At 41.5% G+C, this 25115-nt stretch overlaps 1 protein-coding gene across 2 annotated transcripts in view; it reads right to left on the bottom strand.

Moving 5' to 3' along the window:
* Nucleotides 1-25115, bottom strand: part of SNX2 (sorting nexin 2) — a 98042-nt gene that overhangs the window by 12888 nt on the left and 60039 nt on the right. The window contains exons 7-13 of one of the 2 annotated variants that reach the window (XM_040344285.1): nucleotides 21617-21695; nucleotides 19122-19197; nucleotides 11267-11380; nucleotides 10936-11029; nucleotides 3661-3866; nucleotides 2326-2469; nucleotides 1608-1619 (exon numbers count right to left, since the gene is read on the bottom strand). In XM_040344285.1, coding sequence (XP_040200219.1) covers nucleotides 1608-1619; nucleotides 2326-2469; nucleotides 3661-3866; nucleotides 10936-11029; nucleotides 11267-11380; nucleotides 19122-19197; nucleotides 21617-21695 — 725 coding nt within the window. The remainder of the gene's footprint in view (nucleotides 1-1607; nucleotides 1620-2325; nucleotides 2470-3660; nucleotides 3867-10935; nucleotides 11030-11266; nucleotides 11381-19121; nucleotides 19198-21616; nucleotides 21696-25115) is intronic. The other variant, XM_040344293.1, reaches the window with a different exon arrangement.

Raw genomic sequence — 25115 nt, 5'->3', positions numbered from 1 at the left:
ATATAGCGCATATAAATTGCGACACTAATAATTTTGTGATTGAATGTCATTAAAGTTACCTTTCCTTTTCAATCTGCAGCCAATGCAATTTTCTGAGAATACATTGTGTACAGAAAACTCCAGGTAGGCATATTGCAGAGTGTGTACTGACCACTCCCCAGAAAAACATTTCCTGCTTGTGCGATTGGCTCACCAATTTTCCCAGAAGTCTGACCTAAGATACAAGTCAGATTTCAGGCATCCCTTGCAACAAACATTTCATTTTTTGAGGGATACTTTTAATAGGAACCCATCTAAAGAGATGCAGGCCCAGCAGATTTCTTCATGGGTGCTGTGCAGCTGCACACCTGACAGTTATGAAACCACTCCCATTTGACCTACTCAGAACAGAGGCACAGAGAAACACAGGGGGGATTACGTCAAAATAACAAAAAGGTAGGAAAAAAAGGTAGGAAACTGCAACAAAGGTTGTTCTAACCCTTGCAATGTACACAGATCTCCACAAAAGTAGAGTTACGCTTTAAGCTTGGACAATAAAACCTGAAAGCCAATTGGTTTCTATGCAGAGCTGCATCAGGGTTTGCACTCTCCAGTTCTAGTAAATCCCTCCATTAAGAACTGGATATCCCATCAAAAAAAGGAACAACTTGCTACAGTATATACACAATACTTCACAGACCTTTACCGTATTTTTCGCTCCATAAGATGTCTGTGCATCTTATGGAGCAAACACTGACTAAATCCTGTTTCTCCCCTAAAAAGTGCCGGCATTATTATGTAAATGAGGCTGGCCGCCCCGATTCATATGCAAATAACGCCCCATCCTCTGCATGCCGCCCACCTAGAGGATGTAAACCACTGACAGGTGAGCAGAGGACAGGAGGCGGGCAGCCAGGAGGTGAGCACAGGAGGTGAGCACAGGAGGCGGGCAGCCAGGAGGTGAGCACAGGAGGCGGGCAGCCAGGAGGTGAGCACAGGAGGCGGGCAGCCAGGAGGTGAGCACAGGAGGCGTGCAGCCAGAGGTGAGCACAGGAGGCGTGCAGCCAGAGGTGAGCACAGTTGAATGGGAAGTGCAAAGGGTGAGCAGAGGACGGGATTGGGGGACAGAGGCTAGCAGATGATGAGTTATGGAGGTGCAGAGTTGTACTGAGAGGGAGATAAGAATGCAGAGATTAGTAGAGAGATGGGGGGGGGGGGGGGGGGTTACTGTAATTACACCTGTTATTTTGCTAGTCACTGTAAATGTCTCAATTACATTGGTGGTTGATGCAAATACTCCTGTTGTGTTGGGGTCAGTGTAAATGTCCCAGTTAGATTGGGGGTCAGTGTAGGGTGCCCCCTTGTTTTGGTTGTCATTGTGTATATATATATATATATATATATATATATATATATATATATATATATATATATATATATATATATATATATGGATGTACATTTTATCAATTGTTTATAAATGAATTTAGGCTTATAGACCGATGTATGAAATGCAATGACAAAAATCAGTTTATTGATACCTTAAAAGTCCCCCTTTTTTTGGGGGGGTTGCTGGTACAGAATATCATCACAAATTGGTTTCACAGACTTATCTAAATATTTCCTACCTCTTCAATCTCCTTCATGAAGCATAGGGAAGAAATGATCAAAAAATACATTTTTAAAACATTTTGCATTACAAAAGTTAAGACAAGGGTCGCAGAACAAATAAAAAAAGAAAAGGTTAGCTACGCAAAAGGCATCAGCACATTCCATTTAGTACATACCATGGGTGGCATTTTAAGCAGTGTTAGAAAAAGACTGCTGTGACCGCGTTTTTTTCCCAGCACTCCATTCTGTTTAAACAATGCTAACCCTTAGCTTTTTCATTCCCAAAATATAGAACTGGTATAAACTGGTGCTGCTGGCTAGTCTTGTACATAACAGACTACACATATTGAAGGACAACTTATAGTAGTCAACCCTCTCAATATAATTCTACCCTTTTCAAACAACAAAGAAGCCTGCATCAGACCACAGGCCTCCTATTGAATTACTTGTTGAATGAATCCAGGCAGTGCGCCATTTACAACATCGCAGCTCATGGCACAGGATGACTATATTCTTCAGATCTTGTGTACTACAGCACAGAGCCATTCTGTAATACTAGACCACATTGGGGGGGCTGGTTTATTATGCAAGGATCAGTAAGGATCACAGCCACAATTAATGCAAGGAAGACTGGTGCAGAGGAAGGCAAATGGCTATTTCATTAGGCAATAAGTATGAATGTGTTTCAGAACAAGACTAACCTGGACAACGGCAATCCTAACCACTAATATGTACCTCTTTGATTTCATCTTTTGCTTGCTGTAGCTTGTCAGGTTTGTTGGCAATCTGTAGCTTGGCTTCTGCCTCTCGTTTCTTCTGTAGGTTCACTTGAGCATCCTGCCATTTTTGCCAACATTTAATTCGTTGGTCGAAAACTCCCTGCAAGGGTAATCAAGCAAAAGGCACTCAATATTTAAAATGCAATTTTTCTTGTTCAATAGATTATCAAAATATATAGTACAGCATATGCTTGGAACAGACATACATAGTGACATTTCAAGCATATAATAGGCGTCCGCATTATATAATCCAAATGCTATTCAGAGAACATAGCAGCCCCATGGAGACACAGTTTACATGCTCAACAGAGATGAGTAGGGTTTGGTGTGTTGCATATCTCTGAAATTCATAATGGTGTAAAATAACAGTAAGGCCTCGTTTACCATACATGCATAAAAAGTGTTGGGAAAACCGTGCAGATTTGACTTGCATAGGCTTGGTCACACCATGTGCAGTGATGTGCGTATTTATTATTTACGTCTCTGAAAGGACACAAAGAAATGTTTCCATCTGTCCTGTTCACACCATAACATTGGTAGAACACATGGATTTTTTCTGTGCAGAGATATACAACAAACTTTCTGCAAGGGCACAAAAAAAAAAAAAAAAAAAATTTTAACCCGGTGAAGCGGGTTGCCACCTCAATCCTCAGCTCCACCTGGCGCTCAGGCTGTAATGCCTCGTACACACGATTGGTTTTCCTGCCAGGACAGCTTTTGGCCGGGAAAACTGGCCATGTGTATTGCTCCATGGCAGTTTTCCCGACAGGAAAAATTAGAGCAAGTATTCTATTTTCCCGCCGGGGAAAGTTTTCCTATGGGGAAAGCCTGCGGTGGAACATACACGGCCGGGATTCTCGGCCAAAGCTCTCATGGCAGTTTTCCTGTCAGAAAAACCGGCCATGTGTAGCCTGTTCTCAGCTTTCCCCCTCCGTTTTCCCGGTGGTAAAAAGTCAGCCGGGAAAACCGATCGTGTGTACCAGGCATAAGATTACAGATACCTCTGTAATACAAGATCCACTTGGGATAAGTTCAAATAGCAGTCTTCCTTGATTGAAATAACATGATCAGCTGTTTCTGATATCAGCATTTTGGTGTTAACAGGACACATACAGAACAAGGTTTGCACTATGCCTTTGCGAAAAAACTGATGCAGAAAAACTCATGGTGTGAATGAGGCCTAAGAGAAAGAGAGGGGGAGAGAAAGATAGAATCTGGGGGTCACCCAGAAAAGGGGCCAAAAAGCAAACTCGGTATAAACAAAACAAATTACCGGTAATTGAAAACTTACTTTTACAGCAGCAATAAGTCGAATATAGTCGCTTAAAAGTTCTGAAAACACATAGAAGTCAGCAAAAGCCTGCTCCTGATGTAACTGGTCAATCTTTTCTTCTACTTCAGCAAGCTGGGAAAGCGCTCTGGACAGGGCTGTGTGGTCCTCAGAATTGCCCAGCATGGCAGCACTCTTTGCAAAAGCAGCCGTGTTGGCCGAAAGCTCTATAAGAATACATAAAACTGTAGTTGATTATATTGAACAAACATGACGAAACACATTTTTCTAGATACATGGATGTAAAGGACTAGTTTCATGTGCGCACACCAATTAAATGCCCTTCACCGGCTGCAGACTGAGCCCATATTATGTTAGCAACTGTACTGGCTGCAGTTCTAGAATGCTTCCCGGCCCCAGGACACACTCTAAAAAATACTCTGATGAAGGTCCTGCTGTATGCAGTTGTGTATTTCGGTTTTGTGCTGCCCTAGGCTAGACTAAAATCAGGCACCTCATCTAAATTTGTCCTCCCCTAGCCGCGGTATACTGTTCTTGTCTTAGGATCTGAAGGGGAAGCTGCAGCCTTTCACAGTGAACAGCATGGGCTTCCTCCTCATACCCCCGAGACGCGATTCATCCACGTGCCATATACAGAATTATTGCCCATGACATTTGCGGTAAAGTGTGGAATAGCAGTTTGCGTCCGGCACCTATGCGCGTGCACTTTTTTTTTTAACTATTACATTTCATTTGTATACTGTTGCCTTCATATTTTTTTTGTAAACTTCTTTGTGACAGCAATAGGCATGTGACAGGTACTCTTTATGAAGAGATCTGGGGTCTATAAGAGCCAGAGATCTGGGGTCTAGAAAGTTGCGGTTGGGAGTGTCTCCTCCCGCTGCTTGTAATAGCAATCGGGTGGCTAGTGAGCCGCTCCGATTGCCATTACAAGAGAGCCAACAGCTGGCGCTAAACAAAAAAAAAAAAAAGGATGCTGGGGTGATACAAGAGAGCCAACAGCTGGCGCTAAACAAAAAAAAAAAAGGATGCTGGGGTGATGCCTGAAGCTGCAGGCATCATCCTGGTACCGCCATCAAAATACAGGAAGCAGTTAAAGAGCCCCCACTGCCCTTCTGCCTGGAAGCAGCAGCTCCACCCCCCTAAAAAATGCCACCCAAGGCAAACGCCGGTTTTCCTCACAGTACATACGCCCCTGGCTGTATGTAGATGCCATACTAATAATGTCCCTTGCCAAAAAAGACAGCCTAAAGTGGACAAATACAGTAAAGCATGACCACTAGTATTTAACTAAAAACAAAATAAAAACAAACATGAACTGGTTGCCCCCATACTAAAAAACCCTCACTGGACCCTACCTGTTTGAATAACTTAAGACCCATTTTACTGCTCCCGTTTGCCTCCAAAACTATGAGTTGCTACCTCACCGACAACAACCTTCTCGATCCCCTACAGTCCGGCTTCTGTCCACAACATTCCACAGAAACTGCCCTACTAAAAAAAACTCTGCAACTCTGCTCTTTTCTGGTTCATACCAGGGTGCTGGGTATAATCCTAGAATCTGACCTCGCCTACAGCCCCCACATCCAATTACTGGCTAAATCTTGCCGCCTTAACACAAGATCTTCAGAATTTGCTCCTTCCTAATCAATGACACTACAAAACGTATTCACTCCTTGGTTATTTCCCACCTAGACTACTGCAACCCCCTCCCCCTTTACACAGGATATCCCCCCTTCAGTCTATAATGAATGCTGCTGCCAGACTAATACACCTTACTAACCGATCTGTGACTGCTGGCCCTTTCTGCCAATCTCTCCACTGGCTTCCCCTACACCACTGTATAAAAAACAAACATACAAGGCCATCCACATCACCCCCAGCTACATCAGGAACCTTATCTGCAGATATCGACCAAATGGTCCTCTGCTCTTCCCAGAATGTCCTGCTCTCTAGCTCCCTTGTTACCTCCTCCCATGCTCACCTCCAGGACCTCTCCAGAGTCTCCCCCATCCTCTGGAACTCCCTTCCCCAGTGTGTCCAGTCAGCTCCAACCCTGTCCGCCTTTAGGCGTTCCTTGAAAACACCCTTATTAAGGGAAGCCTATCCCACCTCCACCTAAGAATTGTACTTGAGTCCCCTCCATCAGATCACACCCCCACATACACACACAGCCACTACCTTCTGCATCACATCCCCCTCCCTTAAGATTGTAAGCTCCACGAGCAGTGCCCTCCTATTCCTTCTGTATTGTAAATTGTACCGTCCCCTTTTATTTTAGTTTATGCGTTAACTGGCGCTATTTAAATCCTGTATAATAATAACTCCTCTTAACCTAAACGTTACCAGTCAAGACTTTAAAAAGGATAGGTTCACCTTTAGTTATACCCATAATTAGGGTGTAACAAGCAACATGCTACTTTGCACCCACCTCCCACTGCCAGTTCTCCCCGCTATGTGATAGCCGGTGGGGGGGTGAGGAATCTTCTCCTTGCCTCTGCTTTTACATTTTGAAAACAGCACGGCTGTGTGAGGCTCCGCCCACACAGCTGTCTCATTCATTCACAGTTTCCTGTAAATGAATGAACTGCAAGTACAGTCAGCCGCTTCGAGGATGCTGATGAACAAGTTCGTAGTATGATTCCCTCAGTAGCTGCCTGCCTGTATGGGCTGACAGTCTGCAAGATCCTAGCCTCGCACCTGTGATCTGATCACGTACTCAATGCTTTACAGGTTGCTAAGAAAATACATTTACATTTTTTTACCTGAAAAAATTATGTTAAAATATGTGCATTTTTTTTTTTGAAAGGTGGACTAATCCTTTAAAGTCAGCCATACATGTCCTGAACAGCAAGGCATTAGAACATACTATGCCATTATGAGACAACTGAACCACCATAAACCAAAGCCCCTAGAGTGCCAATCACCTCTTCCAGGTTCAAAGGAGCACCTCAAAAAGTGCTGGTTGGGCTCAGCTGAGATGATTTCCTGATTATACAGGAGAGGGCATTATATTGGATATGCTTACAAATCAACAGCCCCAAATCTTTTTACCATAAGACCCCACTGAGCAAAGAGGCCCAGGGTAAAGTATATGGAGGGGACTGAACTGTGTCAATCGAGTGGCCGGGGAAACTGCTTAAGGGCCGTGTGCATTTTTTCTACACAAAATGCATGCACAATGTTTTCCATGTATTCCAATGGCTCTAGTTCACACCATGCAGTCAGTTTCCGGTCAGTTTCTGCATCGGAAACTGACTGCATGGTGCCAACTCGAGCCATTAGAATACATGAAAAACACTGTTCGTGCATTTTTAGGGCCAGTTCACACCAGACGTAGTTCCATGCGCTTTTTTTTTGCACTAAAAATGCATGTACGCTGTTTTCCATGTATTCCAATGGCTCTAGTTCACACCATGCAGTCAGTTTCCGGTGCAGAAACTGACCGGAACGGACTGTGTATTGGTGCAGAAAAAAACATAACTGCATCTGGTGTGAACAGGCCCTTAGTGCAAAACTGTACACAACTGCGTCTGGTGTGAACTGGTGTGAGGATAGGACAACCTTCCAACTGCACCAAATACACAGTAGGTAAAGTGATACTAAACCACTGTTTAATTTACATTGTCCCTTCTATTTCTATATGTGGATGATGGCACTGAAACTATTTAAAAAAAATAAAGTATATTTTTCCTAATTGATATCACATGACCCAGCTCCTTCCCAGCCCGTCTGCAAGGGAAACATAAGCAAGAGGAGCATCGAGTCCTCTGCTGTTGGTCACATGTTCCAAAAAAACCCCCAAAAACAGCCCTTTGAATGCAAAGAAAAAATAAATATCAATAAACCATTTTGACCACATAAGCCCCAGAAGGTTTTACCCCCTTAATGACCAGGTTGTTTTTTGCAATACGACACTGCGTTTCTTTAACCGACAATTGCATGGGCATGCGACCGTGTACCCAAATAAAATTGATGTCCTTCCCCCCCCCCCCCCACCCACAAATATAGCTTTTCTTTTGGTGGTATTTGGTCACCTCTGCGTTTTTTGTTTTTTTTTGCGCTTTAACCAGTTAAGCCCCGGACCAATATGCAGCCTAAAGACCCAAGGTGTTTTTACAGTTCGGGACTGCGTCGCTTTAACAGACAATTGCGCGGTCGTGCGACGTGGCTCCCAAACAAAATTGGCGTCCTTTTTCCCCCCACAAATAGAGCTTTCTTTTGGTGGTATTTGATCACATCTGCGGTTTTTAGTTTTTGCGCTATAAACAAAAATAGAGCGACAATTTTGAAAAAAATGCAATATTTTTTACTTTTTGCTGTAATAAATATCCCCCAAAAACATATAAAAAAAACATTTTTTTTCCTCAGTTTAGGCCGATACGTATTCTTCTACCTATTTTTAGTAAAAAAAAAAATCGCAATAAGCGTTTATCGATTGGTTTGCGCAAAATTTATAGTGTTTACAAAATAGGGGATAGTTTTATTGCATTTTTATTAATTTTTTTTTAACTACTAATGGCGGCGATCAGCAATTTTTTTCGTGACTGCGACATTATGGCGGACACTTCGGACAATTTTGACACATTTTTGGGACCATTGTCATTTTCACAGCAAAAAATGCATTTAAATTGCATTCTTTATTGTGAAAATGACAGTTGCAGTTTGGGAGTTAACCACAGGTGGCGCTGTAGGAGTTAGGGTGCACCTAGTATGTGTTTACAACTGTAGGGGGGTGTGGCTGTAGGAATGACGTCATCGATCGTGTCTTCCCTATAAAGGGAATGACGCGATCGATGCGCCGCCATAGTGAAGGACGGGGAAGCCGTGTTTACACACGGCTCTCCCCGTTCTTCAGCTCCGGGGAGCGATCGCGACGGAGCGGCTATAAACAAATAGCCGCGCCGTGGTCCCGGATCGCTCCCCGAGCGGACCCGACCTCCGCATGTAGCGGGGGGGGTCCCGATCGGACCCCCCACCCGCTAATAGGCGAGGACGTACGTGTACGCCCATGTGCCTGTACGTGCCATATTGTGGACGTATATGTACATGCGGGGGTCGGGAACTGGTTAAATAAACAATTTTGAAAAAAAAAAAAAAATTAACTTTTTGCTATAATACGTATCCCAAATGTATTTATTTTAAAAACAAAATTTATTCATCCATTTAGACCAATATGTATTCTACTACATTTTTGTTTTTTTTACCAAAAATATCACAAAAAGCGTATATTGATTAATTTGCAAACGTTATAGCATCTATAAAAAGGAATAGATTTATGGATTTTTTTTTTTATGTTTTTACTAGTAATGGTGGCGATCTGCAATATTAAGTGGGACTGCGACATTGTGGCCGATAAATCAGACCCCAAATTACACTTTTTGGGGACCACTGACATTGATCAGTGCTATAAAAATGCACTTATCAATGTATAAAATGACACTGGCAGGGAAGGGGTTAACACTAAGGGGCGATCATGGGGTCAAATATGTTCCCTGGGTGTGTTCTAACTGTATGGGGATGGGCTTACTGAAACACCACAGATCGCTATTCCCGATCACTGGGAACAGCAGATCTCCATTATGTCCCCTGACAGAACGGGGATCTGCCTTATTTACATAGGCAGAGGTCTGTACTGCCTCTGTACCATGATCGCTGGCGGATAGCAAGTCCGCGGGACCCACGGGCGCAATCCCGTGGCGTGCGCGTCACCGGCAACACGCTTGCAGTTTAACATTGCATAGGAGAGCCGACCTACCGCAGCATATATACTGTGGCTGGTCTGCAAGTGGTTAAATTGTAATACAAACCTAGGTTTGAAATATTTTTTGCCAATAACATGGTGTGGGCGGATTTCTGCTAGTCACAGGCTGCGTCACGCACCTCCAACCAGTGTCTTAGAATAAAGGGTAGGTAAAGCCTCCATCAATCTACAAGTATTATCCCACCCCTATTATGTTTAGCCGGTTAGTGGGCATTGAAGAGGATGGAGGAGTGGGCTGTCATTTACCACTGTGTATACACCCACACTTGACTCTGTAGTCACATGGGCTGCTCAGATGTGATAGGGAGGAAATGCTCAGCATAGATACCCACAAAAAACTGAGCATTTGCAGAGCTGCCAACACTGTTCTTCAAAAACCTTAGCTAAATTGGGGACATGAACAGAAAATGGAGATAAAAAGTAGCAGGATCAACCTGTTTTTTAGCAGAATACAGAAAACTAATTTCATAGTGACGGAGTATGAACAACATGTAATACACAATTTGAGTTTTTTTTTTTTTTTATGATGTGTATTTAGTGACACTTTTAACACATCCCCCACTCCAACCATGCCCAGCCCATAACGATTCTCCACTTCTGAAATGCATTTGGTCCTGCCACTAAAGGGCTATTTAAAATGGGGGGGGGGGGGGAGAACAGAAAGGGATGTGCGAGTACAGAAAGAAAGGGACAAGGTGGAATGTAGCGCATAGAAAAAGCTGTGGGAGAAAGTGGGACAGAAAAATCATGGGAGGAGAAAGAAATGGGTAAAACAAGAGAGAAGGGGGGGTGAAGGCAATAAAAGACATTAGAGCTGCACGATTCTGGCCAAAATAAGAATCCAATTTTTTTTGCTTAGAATAAAGATGAAGATTCTCATCTTTCACATTATACAAAAAAAAAAAAAATGGGCCAACTTTAATGAATAAAAGAAAAAACAGTAAAGTGTAATTTGGTCAAAAATATTTTAATTGAAATACTGCTGTGCAAATACAGTGCGACATAAAATATTGCAACATCTGCCATTTCATTCTCTAGGGTCTCTTAAAATGTTATACATTTTATAAATTTGAACAGAGACATATATAAAATGTCTGGGGGTTCCAAGTAATTTTCTAGCAAAAAATACGGATTTTGACTTGTAAGCAACAAGTGTCAAAAAAAGGTTTAGTCTTTAAGTGGTTAAACTGACTTCATTTACAGACCGAAGTTCATTCCTTTGATCTAAAACTACAGAAGATACAATGTTTATCTTTATCTGTGCCTAAGCAATGTTGTGATAAACTTGGCAGGCTGACTGTTTGTTTTTGTCAGCTGTGAGCAGAGAACTCTCTGCTGACATCCGCTTGCCAATAGAAGCCAATGAGTGGAACGCTTGGATCCGCCTGAAAAATGGAGAGGCATGAAAGGGGCCTTTAAAATCGCAAGGGGGGGGGGGTAATCTCGATCAACGATTAATCGTGCAGCTCTAACAGACATATTAAACATTCTGCATACACAATGACACAAACCTTTGCGGTGGCACACCAAGGCTTCAACATTGCCGTGCAGTTTCCTAAGGTGTTGATCTAGATTCTCAAATTGCTGCTGCTTTTCTTCAAACCACTGACATTGAAGAAAAATGAACAAAAGACCAATTGATCAAGGAACAAAAACTCGGTTATGTGAAATTTACTAGTGGCTGACAAGCTTGCATACAACAGTTGTGGTGAACAGACCAAAACAAATAGTGTCAAAAGGTGAATTATATTAACTTTCCACCTCTATGAGCTTAAAATGCAATTGCTTAACAGAGTAAGGCCATCATCATTATGCAATTCAAAAAAAAAAATAAGCTCTTACAGCATCCGATTCATTCATCTTGATTGTCATTTTGTTGACAGCGTCTGCAGCCTTGTTTACCATCCTCAATAATCCTGCTCCACTCAACGCCTGGGTGCTAACTGCTCTCGGCAGCTACAATTGAATGACAAATAAGGGCAAACAAACCGGTTAAAAGGTTGGAACCTTAACAGGGCCCCAAAGTGCAAATAAAAGGGATGTTACATTTTCTTCACTATATTACATTTCAATAGAGAGTAAACCCATTTTTTCTGATTTACGGCATCCACTGTCCCAGTGGAAAAGATAAAAAAAATAGAATGTATTTGTTCTTTTTACATATAGATGAACAAGCATGGACATTGTACTGGGTCAATGGAAAAAGGTGGGGCTAGCACAACTACACCACCATTTAGCTTTGGAAAAAAAAAAAAAAAAGAATATAAATACATACACAATAATATATATATATATAATACGGTGATGAAAATAAGTATTTGAACACCCTGCTATTTTGCAAGTTCTCCCACTTGGAAATCATGGAGGGGTCTGAAATTGTTATTGTAGGTGCATTTCCACTGTGAGAGACATAATCAAAAAAAAAAAAAAAAAAAAAATCCAGAAATCACATGTATGATTTTTTTAACTATTTATTTGTATGATACAGCTGCAAATAAGTATTTGAACACCTGAGAAAATCAATGTTAATATTTGGTACAGTAGCCTTTCTTTGCAATTACAGAGGTCAAACGTTTCTTGTAGTTTTTCACCAGGTTTGCACACACTGGAGGAGGGATTTTAGCCCACTCCTCCACACAGATCTTCTCTAGATCAGTCAGGTTTCTGGGCTGTCGCTGAGAAACACGGAGTTTGAGCTCCCTCCAAAGATTCTCTATTGGGTTTAGGTCTGGAGACTGGCTAGGCCATGCCAGAACCTTGATATGCTTCTTACAGAGCCACTCCTTGGTTATCCTGGCTGTGTGCTTCGGGTCATTGTCATGTTGGAAGACCCAGCCTCGACCCATCTTCAAAGCTCTAACTGAGGGAAGGAGGTTGTTGCCCAAAATCTCGCAATACATGGCCCCGGTCATCCTCTCCTTAATACAGTGCAGTCGCCCTGTCCCATGTGCAGAAAAACACCCCCAAAGCATGATGCTACCACCCCCATGCTTCACAGTAGGGATGGTGTTCTTGGGATGGTACTCATCATTCTTCTTCCTCCAAACACGGTTAGTGGAATTATGACCAAAAAGTTCTATTTTGGTCTCATCTGACCACATGACTTTCTCCCATGACTCCTCTGGATCATCCAAATGGTCATTGGCAAACTTAAGACGGGCCTTGACATGTGCTGGTTTAAGCAGGGGAACCTTCCGTGCCATGCATGATTTCAAACCATGACGTCTTAGTGTATTACCAACAGTAACCTTGGAAACAGTGGTCCCAGCTCTTTTCAGGTCATTGACCAGCTCCTCCCGTGTTGTCCTGGGCTGATTTCTCACCTTTCTTAGGATCATTGAGACCCCACGAGGTGAGATTTTGCATGGAGCCCCAGTCCGAGGGAGATTGACAGTCATGTTTAGCTTCTTCCATTTTCTAATGATTGCTCCAACAGTGGACCCTTTTTCACCAAGCTGCTTGGCAATTTCCCCGTAGCCCTTTCCAGCCTTGTGGAGGTGTACAATTTTGTCTCTAGTGTCTTTGGACAGCTCTTTGGTCTTGGCCATGTTAGTAGTTCGATTCTTACTGATTGTATGGGGTGGACAGGTGTCTTTATGCAGCTAATGACCTCAAACAGGTGCATCTAATTTAGGATAATGCATGGAGTGGAGGTGGACATTTTAAAGGCAGACTAACAGGTCTTTGAGGGTCAGAATTCTAGCTGATAGACAGGTGTTCAAATACTTATTTGCAGCTGTATCATACAAATAAATAGTTAAAAAATCATAAATTGTGATTTCTGGATTATTTTTTTTTGATTATGTCTCCCACAGTGGACATGCACCTACGATGACAATTTCAGACCCCTCCATGATTTCCAAGTGGGAGAACTTGCAAAATAGCAGGGTGTTCAAATACTTATTTTCCTCACTGTGTATATATATATATATATATATATATATATATACACATACATACACACACATACATACATATACATAATAATATATATATATATACACATACATACACACACACATACATACATATACATAATAATATATATATATATATATATATATATATATATACATAATATATATATATATTATCACACACACACACACACACATTTTATCTAATTTTATCTATCTATCCATCTACATACACACACACAAAATTGTTGGCACCCCAGAAATTTTCCCAGAAAATCAAGTAATTCTCACAGAAAAGTATTGCAGTAACACATGTTTTGCTATATACATACATACACACACACACACACACACACACACACACACACACACACACACACACACACACACACACACACACACGTGTATTCCCTTTGTGTGTATTGGAACAAAACAAAAAAAAAAGGGAGGAGAAAAAGCAAATTGGACATAATGTCACACACAACTCCATAAATAGGCTGGTCAAAATTCTTGGCACCCTTTCAAAATTGTCGATAAAGAAGATTGTTTCGAACATGTGATGATCCTTTAAACTCACCTGGGGCAAACATGTGTGGGCAATATAAAAATGGCACCTGAAAGCAGCTAAAAAGGAGAGGAGTTCACTTAGTCTTTTCTATGTGTGTCTGTGTGTGCCACACTAAGCATGGACAACAGAAAGAGAAGAGAACTGTCTGAGGACTTAAGAACCATAATTGTGGAAAAATATCACAAGGTTACAAGTCCATCTCCAGAGATCTAGATTTGCCTTTGTCCACAGTGCGCAACATTATCAAGAAGTTTGCAACCCATGACACTGTAGCCAATCTCTCTGGGCGTGGACGGAAAAGAAAAATTGATGAAAGATTGCAACGCAGGATTGTCCGGATGGTGGATAAGCAGCCGCAAACAAGTTCCAAATAAATTCAAGCTGTCCTGCAGGCTCAGGAAGCATCAGTGTCAGCGCGAACTATCCGTCGACATTTAAATTAAATGGAACGCTATGGCAGGAGACCCAGGAGGACCTCACTGCTGACACAGAGACTTAAAAAAGCAAGACTACAGTTTGCCAAAATGTACTTGAGTAAGCCAAAATCCTTCTGGGAAAACGTCTTGTGGACAGATGAGACCAAGATAGAGCTTTTTGGTAAAGCACATCATTCTACTGTTTACCGAAAATGAAATGAGGCCTACAAAGAAAAAAGCAAAGTACCTACAGTGAAATATGGTGGAGGTTCAATGATGTTTTGGGTTTGTTTTTCTGCCTCTGGCACTGGGTGCCTTGAATGTGTGCAAGGCATCATGAAATCCGAGGATTACCAAAGGATTTTGGGTCGCACTGTAAAGCCCAGTGTCAGAAAGCTGGGTTTGCGTCCGAGATCTTGGGTCTTCCAGCAGGACAATGACCCCAAACATACGTCAAAAAGCACAAAGGAAATGGATGGCAACAAAGCTCTGGAGAGTTCTAAAGTGGCCATCAATGAGTATAGATCTAAATCCCATTGAACACCTGTGGAGAGATCTTAAAATTGCTGTTGGGAAAAGTCGCCCTTCCAATAAGAGAGACCTGGAGCAGTTTGCAAAGGAAGAGTGGTCCAAAATTCTGGGTGAGAGGTGTAAGAAGCTTATTATGGTTATAGGAAGCGACTGATTTCAGTTATTTTTTCCAAACGGTGTGCAACCAAATATTAAAGGGGTTGTAAAGGAATTTTTTTTTCCATAATAAGCATCCTTTACCTGCAGACATTCCTCTTTTCACTTCCTCATTGTTCGTTTTTGCTCAGAAGTTGCTCTATTTCTTCTCTGTTCACTTCCTGCTTGTCTGATTTTACTGACCACCGTGATGGGAGGCTTTACTGCGGTGGTCAGTGACGTGTTCGCCCCCTCCTGGGAACTACATCTGTGGGGCAGGACGCTCTCTACGTGTTAGAGACTTCAAGGAGGTGTGAATTACTGGGCGTGCAGCAATGCATACTGGGAAATGTAGTTCTTACATGAACAAGCGCCGCAAACCAGGAAGTGAAAGAGAACAGAAACTAGAATGCCTGAGGTGATATAGATGAAGGAATTTAATAGGTTTTTACTTGTTTTTTAACAGAATCATTACATTATTCTGTCTGTCTACCTTGCAGACATTTTAGGCAAAACATTTTTTTTCCTTTACAACTCCTTTAAGTTAAGGATGCCAAGAATTTTGCCCAGCCCATTTTTGAAGGTGGGTGACATTATGTCCAATTTGCTTTTTTTCCTCCCTTTTGTTTTGTTCCAATACACACAAAGGGAATACACATGTGTATAGCAAAACATGTGTTACTGCAATACTTTTCTGTGAGAAATATCTGGGGTAACAACAATTTCAGCCATGACTGTGTAATTTTTTTTTTGTATATATATATATATATATATATATATATATATATATATATATATATATATATATATATATATATATATATATATATATATATATATATATATATATATATATATATATATATATATATCCCAATAGTAAAAGAGGATCCGCTCTGAGCGATCTTTTACCAGTATGAATGAACAAGCAGCCCTGATCGTTCATTTATAATATATACCTGCTCCTCTTCAGAAAAAAACTGAAGACGGAGCTGTTCGTCCAGGCCTATGGATAAATTTATATTCTGTTCCCCTCTCACAGTCCGCCCCCTCATTGAAGGGGCCACCTGCCTCTCTAATAACTATGATGTCTTCTACCCCTCCTCTAGTATCCCCACTGTTCCTTTTTTCTTTCATACACTTCACGGCTCTTTCCTCTTGCTCCCCTAAGGGCTGGATACCCTTTCCTTTCACCGCTCTCTCCTCTCTTTTCTCTCTCTTCTTCACCACGGATCGATTCAAAGTTACATCTCACCAGCGGCGCTTAGACGCTTACTTCAGTGGGCATTTGGCACCAAACTAAGCTCAAAAATCAATATAATGACAGATCACTCAGAGCTGCAGCTCTGTGTGCATATCAGCGGCTGCTTTTACACATACACACAGCCTTTACAAAGCTTTCACCTAAATGAGCGATCAGCAATGTCAAGGCCAGTGCAGTGTATAACACAGCCCAACAGCACTGACAATTCATTAATAAAAACCAGAGATCACTCTGTGCCACAAGGCTGTGTGACCCAGCGGTTGGGCTCTGTGTGTAGAAGCAGCCTCTGATAAACAATGGTGCGGCAGACTGTCAATGGTCTCGACACCAGAGCGTTCAATCACAAATCAGTCTCCCTTCTAGCGTGTGGTCAGAAACCTATCTGACCACGCTGCTTAGAAACCAATGGGCCAATTTAAATGGGGCCTAAGTGTCACATACACTTGGTCCCCTAGGAAGTTAAAACATTCAAAACGTTTGATAGATCTTTAAATTTTCTTGGATTACACTAAATCCAGGAAGACAGAGGAACTGTCTTTCTTACTAGAGAGCAATGAAACAATGCAGCAATTTAAACAGTGTCAGTGTTCAGCCTGGGCTTAAACAGGAGTGGTGTGAAAACCGCATGCGATTCAGACCGGAATCACAACGCATTGTCATAATCACACCACAGTGTATTGGTAATTGGTTATCGGCGAGTATACATGAGCACAAGTAAATCGGTAGTCGTTCTTAAAACACATGTAACTATAACATTTTATAAATAACAAAGTAAAACCTTTAGAAATCACTTTAATAATTTTGCAGGTCTGGCTGGCAAAAGTGAATACAGTGTAAGAGCTAAAAAAAAAAAAAAAAAAAAAAAAAAAAAAAAAAAATCACATTGCAGGATCTGGAGCAACAGAGATAACCCCCTATTTCACCTCCATAGGTGGTGTACAGTTCAAGTAAGGAAACCTAAAAATAGGTTGAACTGGATGGAAAGGTTTCTTTTTTCAACCTTACCAACTACGTTACTAAGTAACAAGTGCTAACCGCAAACTTTTTATTTTTTTTACTTTTGGATAGAGTGGAGCGATCAGAACACCCGTCAGGTATTTATTGCTTTCTGTAACCCCTTAGGGAGAGTCACCCGCTCTATTTGTTCTTTTTACCATTATCATTAAAAGAGAGAGTAAAAGAAAATCCCAAATTGTGGGTTGTCACCAGAAAACTAGTAGGAGGGGCAATCTACCAATGGGGACAGTAGTTTTGGTGACCCTATTCATAGCCCTGGATTTCCCAATTTTGGAGGGATTTCAGCTGTTTGTTGGCTATGGGACAGGAAGTGAAGAAAAATCTTCCCTTATGGCACACGGATGGTAGAAAAATAAAAACCTGACCGGGTTTCTAATCCTCCCTTACTCTATCCAAAATGAAAAAAAAAAAAAGTTGGACTTTATTTACACTTTGAGACTGGTGGGAAGTAACATAAAACAATTACAAGTAATTTCTGCTAAAGGGGGGCAATACCATCTTCTGAGGGGTGTATTTAGTAAGGGTTTACTTGTTCCTCTTTCCATTAAAGGGATTGTAAACCGTTGTGTTTTTTCACCTGAATGCATACTATGCATTAAGGTAACAAAACACCTTGCAGTGTCCGCCCCCCCAGCCCCCCGTTTTACTTACCCGAGCCCTAAGAGCCCATGCACACCTAGGCGTATATACGCCTGAAGCGCGACGCTCGTGCCGCTGGAGGGGCGAATTTACATTGATGTCTATGAGATGGTTCACATCTCACACCGAACGCCGAAACGCCGTACGCCTGCCGCCTGAAAACAAGTCCCGGACCCTTTTTTTCAGGCGGCGTTCGGCATAGACATCAATGTTAAATGTTTTGTTAGAAAAAAAATAAATAAAATACGCCGCGTTATAGTGTGAATGCAGCCTAAATTTCCAAGGGCACGATACTGCGTCGCTTTCTCCCCAGCTTCTCAGCTCTTCATTGGATAGATTTATTTATTTTTTAAACGGGGACCTTTACAACCACTTCTGTATTTTTGTTGAATAATTGATTAGAACAGTACAGTTAATTTACTAAAACTGGAGTGTGCAAAATCTTGTGCAGCTCTGCATAGAAACCAATCAGCTTCCAGGTTTTTATTGCCAAAGTTAATTGAACAAGCAGAAGTTGGCATGATACCCAATTTTTTTTTTAACCATAATGCAAGGAATGCATTAAAGCAGAGTTCCACCCATTTAAAAGTCAGCAGCTACAAAAAGTGTAGTTGCTGACTTTTAATAATCAGACATTCACCAGTCCCATGGTCCAGCAATGCGGGTGCAGGAAGCCTCGCTCCTCTCCGCGGCATTCTAACTGGGGGCACCTGGCTGTGGCTTCACAGCCAGGCACGCACTGCGCATGTGAATGGCCAGGCAATCTTCTGGGACCTATGATATGTCCCAGAAAATTGAAGGGAGGGAGGGGGTTGATGTGATCTTCCTGCCAGCGCTGCGGTGCCAGGAAAGGAAGTGGGAGCCTCTAAAAACACGCCCCCCCCCCCCAAAATGTGGCATGTCAGGGGGTCACCATCACTTAAAGCAGAAGTTCAATTTTTGGGTGAAACTCGGCTTTAAGGTAAAAAATGTTTAGGCGTTAGAACTACTTAAGGCTTTGACAAGAAAACCTGGAAGCCAATTGTGCACTCTCAAGTTTTAGTAAATCAACCCCAATGAGCAGGTTTAAACTTATATCCAACAATGAAGGGTATGCGAGACAGACGTATCAATACAATCATATTACTGTAAGTATTTCATACAAGCATAGAATGTAAAACAAAAAGGCAGCAATATATCACCATATAATAGTATAGGAGAAAAAAAGTACCTCATTGCTTTCTAGGAATTGTCTAAGATCTGGATCTTGCAAAAGAGTTGGATGTTTGGCTGTTCGTTGAAGATATCTAGAGAGAAAACAGAATACAAAATCTTACAAACACAGGTCCAAAGCTCTGTGAGAAACTTAAGTAAAGTTCTTACAGCCAGAAATGAGGAGGGCTTAAAATTAAACCAAATGCAAAACTTTATATATACACATTTAGGATAGAGTAAGTGAGGGTTATAATTTACAACAGTAACAGGTCACTAGGCTTAGATAAGGGGCTCTGTGCTAGCTGTACCGTCTCCACCTGTAAGGTTTATTTTTCCATATGTTTCCCATTGGGTAGATTCTTCACTTTCTGTTCAATATGCAAAAAAGAAAGTGATAGGACGTCCCTCTAAAGTGAGAGAATCTCTGTCTGTCACCAGAACTAGTGTCTCTACTGGAAGATATCCCCCACCATTCCTGTTCTAGGGACAACCAATATTTGGGATTTTCTTTGGCTTACACCAGGGGTGCCCAACCAGTGGCCCGGGGGCCACATGTGGCCCACGGAGCCCTTTGATGTAGCCAATGACCTCCTGCTCTGGGATGGAATAGAATACTGTTAAAGGTACGTTTATTACTAAAATCACAGTGTATATATGGGCATATCTGTCCTGCAGTGTTTACTGGGATGCTTTCAAACTGATCCACAGGTGCAGAGCAGTGCGCCTGTGGGTTACTTGCACTGAGCCATAGACTTCTATTACCTGTGAGAGTTTGCTGAGCTTTCTGAAAGTGCACCACACCTACAGGATATAACAGAAGTCTATGGCAAAGTGCAGATAACCTGCAGGAAAGCCACAGATGGACTGTGCTGCACCCAAAGTGCGGGTAAACAGTGCATCAGGGTGAAAGTAGCCTAATGTCTTGTACACACGATCTGAATTTCTGAAGAAAAAAAAAAAAAATCAGACGGAATTTTTTCATCGATATTCCGACCGTGTGTGGGCCCCATCTGACTTTTTTCCTTCGGAGATTAGAATTAGAACAGGTTTCATTTTTTTTTACAATGGAAAGAAATCCTATCGGAAATTCCGATCGTCTGTGTGGAACTCCGGAGAAAAAAAACACGCATGCTCAGAATCAAGTCGAAGCATGCTCGGAAGCATTGAACTTTATTTTTCTCGGCTCGTCGTCTTTTACTTCACTGCGTTTTGGACGGTCGGAATTTGGTCTGACAGTGTATATGCAAGACAGCTTGAACGGAATTCCGACGGAAAATTCCATCGTATTCTATCCCATCGGAAATTCCAATCGTGTACAGGGCATTAAGCCCCTTTCTCACGGTCAGTCTGACCCAATCGAGCCCTCAATTCACCTCTAAGTGGCAGATGTAAATGGACTTGTGTCCGTTTACAAACGCCTACACCCAATCCGAACTACAAAAAAAAAAAAAAAAAAAAGTGTAGAGTGGGCTGCCATCCACCCGCTCGGCTCATTGTGGCCCATGACCAGGTTACCAAGTCGCTTAAGTGACCCCCGGTCTTCAAAAGGTTGGGCACCGCTGGATTACACTTTCAGTGATAAAGATATGACTTATAGAAAGGATGCATTTCACCAACAGGTATTCAGACAGAAATAAAAACTGGCAGGCGCTCTAATTCCACTTCATTCTATCCAGAAAAAAAGTTTTGCCTTAAGTTATACTTTAAAGATCAAGCTCAAAATATTTTTGCATGCAAAGACTCTTTACAAAAGGCAAATTACCTGTAACAACCAGTCAAAAATCGTTACTTTATTACTGTTCTAAAATGATAAAAACGGATATCGGAAAGGATGCTACATACACGCAACACTACTTCTGCACTAAAAAGCAAGGTCCTCTTCTTACTGCAGGCCCTCCACCACATCAAAGCAGCAAAATTAATTAGAAGTAAAATATATAAAAGTTAGTATACACTTAGAATTCCACCTGACCCATGCATTGGAAAAGGTGATGTTGCAGTTCTTCCCGCTAGATCTTGGGAAGCACAAGTATCCAAAGTATTGTGAGAAGACACTTCACACTGTGCAAGGGCGTCTTCTCAGAAGATTAGGTAGCCTCAATGATCAAAGGATACCCCGGGAAAGATTCTGATGTACTCCTCACCTACTGTATGTGCCGTTGGCAGAAGCCAGGTGGAAGTATATTTTCGAACTTTTCTTCACAAGTTTTATTTTTCTTTAACAAGTACCATGTGGTCTTTTTGCCATGAAGGTGAAAAGCAATGCCGTAATAAGTGGACCACAGCAAGATCTGCTGTAATTCCAAAAATATTTAGTAAAATTAACTAATATTACCTATCAAAAGTCAATGATACAGTGAAGTCACATAAAATAAAGAAGGAAGCGATTCCTTTTTTTTGTTTTTCAGAAGAAAAACTGATTTAAGAATAGTTTTACTAGGAAGGAGCATGTGAAATATTGGGTATTTCTTTGGAAAACATTGCTTACAAATACGAGTCATCATACAATACCTTTCTAAGGCAGCTCTTCTCTTCTCAACAAATTCATTGGATGAAGTGTCTTCTTTTCCCACTTTAACTTTAGTCATTCCTTAGGAACAGAACAACATTTTTTAGATATGTATGCCATCCATGTGAACATAAGAACCAGGCAGCATCTCTGCTGAAGATGACCATCATTTCATCAGACTTTGCCTTCACATAGCAAGAACTGCATAAGCAATGTAAAAGCATAACCATTACTAAACAGATTAAAATGACATTTAAGCTGGTCTCCGCATTTTGTGTCTTTAAATAGTTTGTTTGGACCAAGATAGAGATCAGCTTTAAAGTGCAAGTTCACCTTTACATAAAATCCGGCTATCCCCCACACTGACAGCTTGTATCCTCGATGTACCGGTCGTTGGATTTGAAATCCCTGCGGCTTTCTCTTTTCTACGCTTTACCGCATATACAGACTGATTTTTACTGTTGTGGGTTTAGTAACACTTTAAATAACAGTAATAATCTCAGTTTGGCATAGCTACTTTTTTTGGTTAAATTAATGCATGTCTCATCTCTCCTTGATGCTCTGTTCACATGGCTTACTACAACTAGCTAAATTAGAGTGTGACAGTCTAAGGCAGTCCCCATACATTATTATTATTTTTTTTTATTCAACCACTCCCGCTGGATGAGGAACCGCTCGCGCTGAGTTACAGTATTCTGACAGCAGGGAGACTTGTTCACCATCAGAATACACGGATCAGTGCTATAAGGCTATATAGCCCGTGGTGCTGATCGATCACAAAAATCCCTAAATGCTGGATGTACGGAAGTGGATCGGTAAGTCAACTTCTGTACAATCGACCTGCCTACACATGGATCAAAATTTGACCGATCTCTGCTGAACTTCGATCCATGCATGGCCAGCTTTAACAATGTGTATAGATAGAGGTCTTGCGAGCTACCAATGAAGTGTGTCCAAATTTTTTTTCAAAATGTAAGAGAACTGCTGTCAAGCATAGTCGCACTCCCATAATCGGTTAATAAAATATTAAAAATAAATAAATAAATGCAGCGCTATGTGATATCAATAAAAAAATTAATTATATATATATATATATATATATATATTATTGCCGTGAGCAATGCGCCAATGTTGGAGCAACTTGAATTCCCAAACAAAGAATAAAATTGTAAAAAAAAAATATATATAAATAAAGAATATATAAAATGAAATACACAGTGAAAGAAATACAAAATATTGAAGTAAACATCAAAAATTCGTAAATTTTAGCAAATCTACAGGGATCCCCCCTGAGGAAGACACATGATCACCCTGTGTCGTCACACGTAGGAGAGGGGCCAGGACGGTGGAGGAGACAGTCACTTGCTCTTTGAGCTAGCTGCCGATTCACATAATTCTGCAAACCATATAGAGAGGATTTTAACATTGTATGTTTTCTATAGCCTGGTACGCTGCAAGCACCAACAAAGTGTGAGTACCCCGATTTTTACCTACAATAAATTTCTATATTTAAAATCATAATGCACTAACTGGCCCCTTGTGTATTTTAAATTGAGGATACTATCTTTGGATTACACCTGGGGGAGCCTGCAAATCCTGCTACTTAGAGCCCAGAGGCGGTTCAGCTGCCATTGTGGATCACACTTAATTGTGCAGTCACATGATCGGCGATGAGCGCAGTCACGGTTAATATTATCTGGTTCATCATCGCAGAGTCACTTCATGGGAGATTGTGTGTGAAAATATATTATATATATATATATATATATATATATATATATATATATATATATATATATATATATATATATATATATATATATATATATATATATACATACACACACACACACACACATATATACACACACACATACATATACACATACACACACGCACAAATACATAACTGTGGACTTGCTAAAATTAAGGATTTTTGATATTTTGAGGTTTACTTCAATATTTTTGTATTTCTTTCACCGTGCACTTGCTTGACACAAGCATTTAATTTATATATTTTTTGTTTGGGAATTTAAATATATATATTGTTTTCCACCGAGTTAGTGATACATTGCATAGCGCTGCATTTGTTTATTTTTCTTATAATTGTAAAAAACAAAAAAACATAGAAACTTGAAATAAAACCGACTCAAACCCTTTCTAGTATCTTACAGGATACTACTAGGCCTTTAGGCTACATTTGCACAGACATTTTGCCGCAGTGCAATTTCCTGCCGCAGGGTTGGACAGTTATGAGTGGACAGCTGTGGCTGCTGAGCCTGTATGCTACCATGACAGGCTGTCAGCAGTCGCAGCTATTTGTGCCACAGCCAGTGATTACCTGCATAGTAGTAGATTCCTGACCCAGCGATTCACACCATGGCAAAATGCCCATGCAAATGTAGCCCTATCAAGCAAAGACTTTCCCTGTTATTTAAATTCTCGCAAAAAACACGACCATTTGTCGCCAGTAAAGAATTGGGGCCGAATTATAAAAGCACATTGTGTTAAAGTGGTTGCAAAGGCAGAAGGTTTATATCTTAATGCATTAAGATGAAAAACCTGTGTGCAACAGCCTCCCTCAGCCCCCCTCAATCCAGCATGTCCACGAATGCTTCAGTCATCTAGGACTCTCCCTCCTGATTGGCTGAGACAGAGCAGCCGCGTCATCGGCTCCCGCTGCTGTCAAACTCTGTTAGCCAATGAGGAGAGAAAGGGTGCAGGGCCTGGGCACAGCTCCATGTCTGAATGGATACACGGAGCTGCTGCTCGGATTGGGTGCCCCTATAGCAAGCTGCTTGCTGTGGGGGCACTCAACAGGAGGGAGGGGTCAGGATCTCCAGCCAGGGACCAGAGAAGAGGAGGATCTGGGCTGCTCTTTGCAAAACTACTGCACATGGCAGGTAAGTAGAACATGTTTGTTATTTTCATAGAAAAAAAAAAAAGATGAGACTTTGCAATCACTTTAACTTGTACTGTGGTGTAAATTAAAGGGGTTGTAAAGGAAAAAACATCTGCTGCTGCCGCCCCCCCTGAGCCCCCGTTTTACTTACCTGACCCCTCGAAAGTCCCGCGCGGTCCCGATATCCTCTTCGCCACTGAGCCTGGCCGCTGATTGGCTAGAGCGGATGGATTGAGAGCGCTGCTGTCAATCACATCCAGTGACGCGGCGGGGCCGAGTGATATAGCGAGTGGCTATGGCCGCTCGCTGTATCACGGGAGCGCGCCCGCAATTAGTAACCACCATGCGAGCTCTCGCATGACTGTGGTTACCAATTGCGGGGAGGACCAGAGACAGCCGCCGAGGGACCCCAGAAGACATGGATCGGGGGCACTCTGTGCAAAACGAACTGCACAGTGGAGGCAAGTATAACATGTTTGTTATTTAAAAAAAAAAAAAAAAAAAAAAAAATTTCCCCCTTAGTGACCCTTTAATATGCATTGTGTAAGTTCCAGTGACATCACTTGTGTTGGGCTGTCACTCGATACGTGCATCAATAT

This window comes from Rana temporaria, chromosome 1 (assembly GCF_905171775.1).
Source record: "Rana temporaria chromosome 1, aRanTem1.1, whole genome shotgun sequence".
NCBI classification, from domain to species: domain Eukaryota; kingdom Metazoa; phylum Chordata; class Amphibia; order Anura; family Ranidae; genus Rana; species Rana temporaria.
This window is presented reverse-complemented; position numbering and strand designations above follow the sequence as displayed.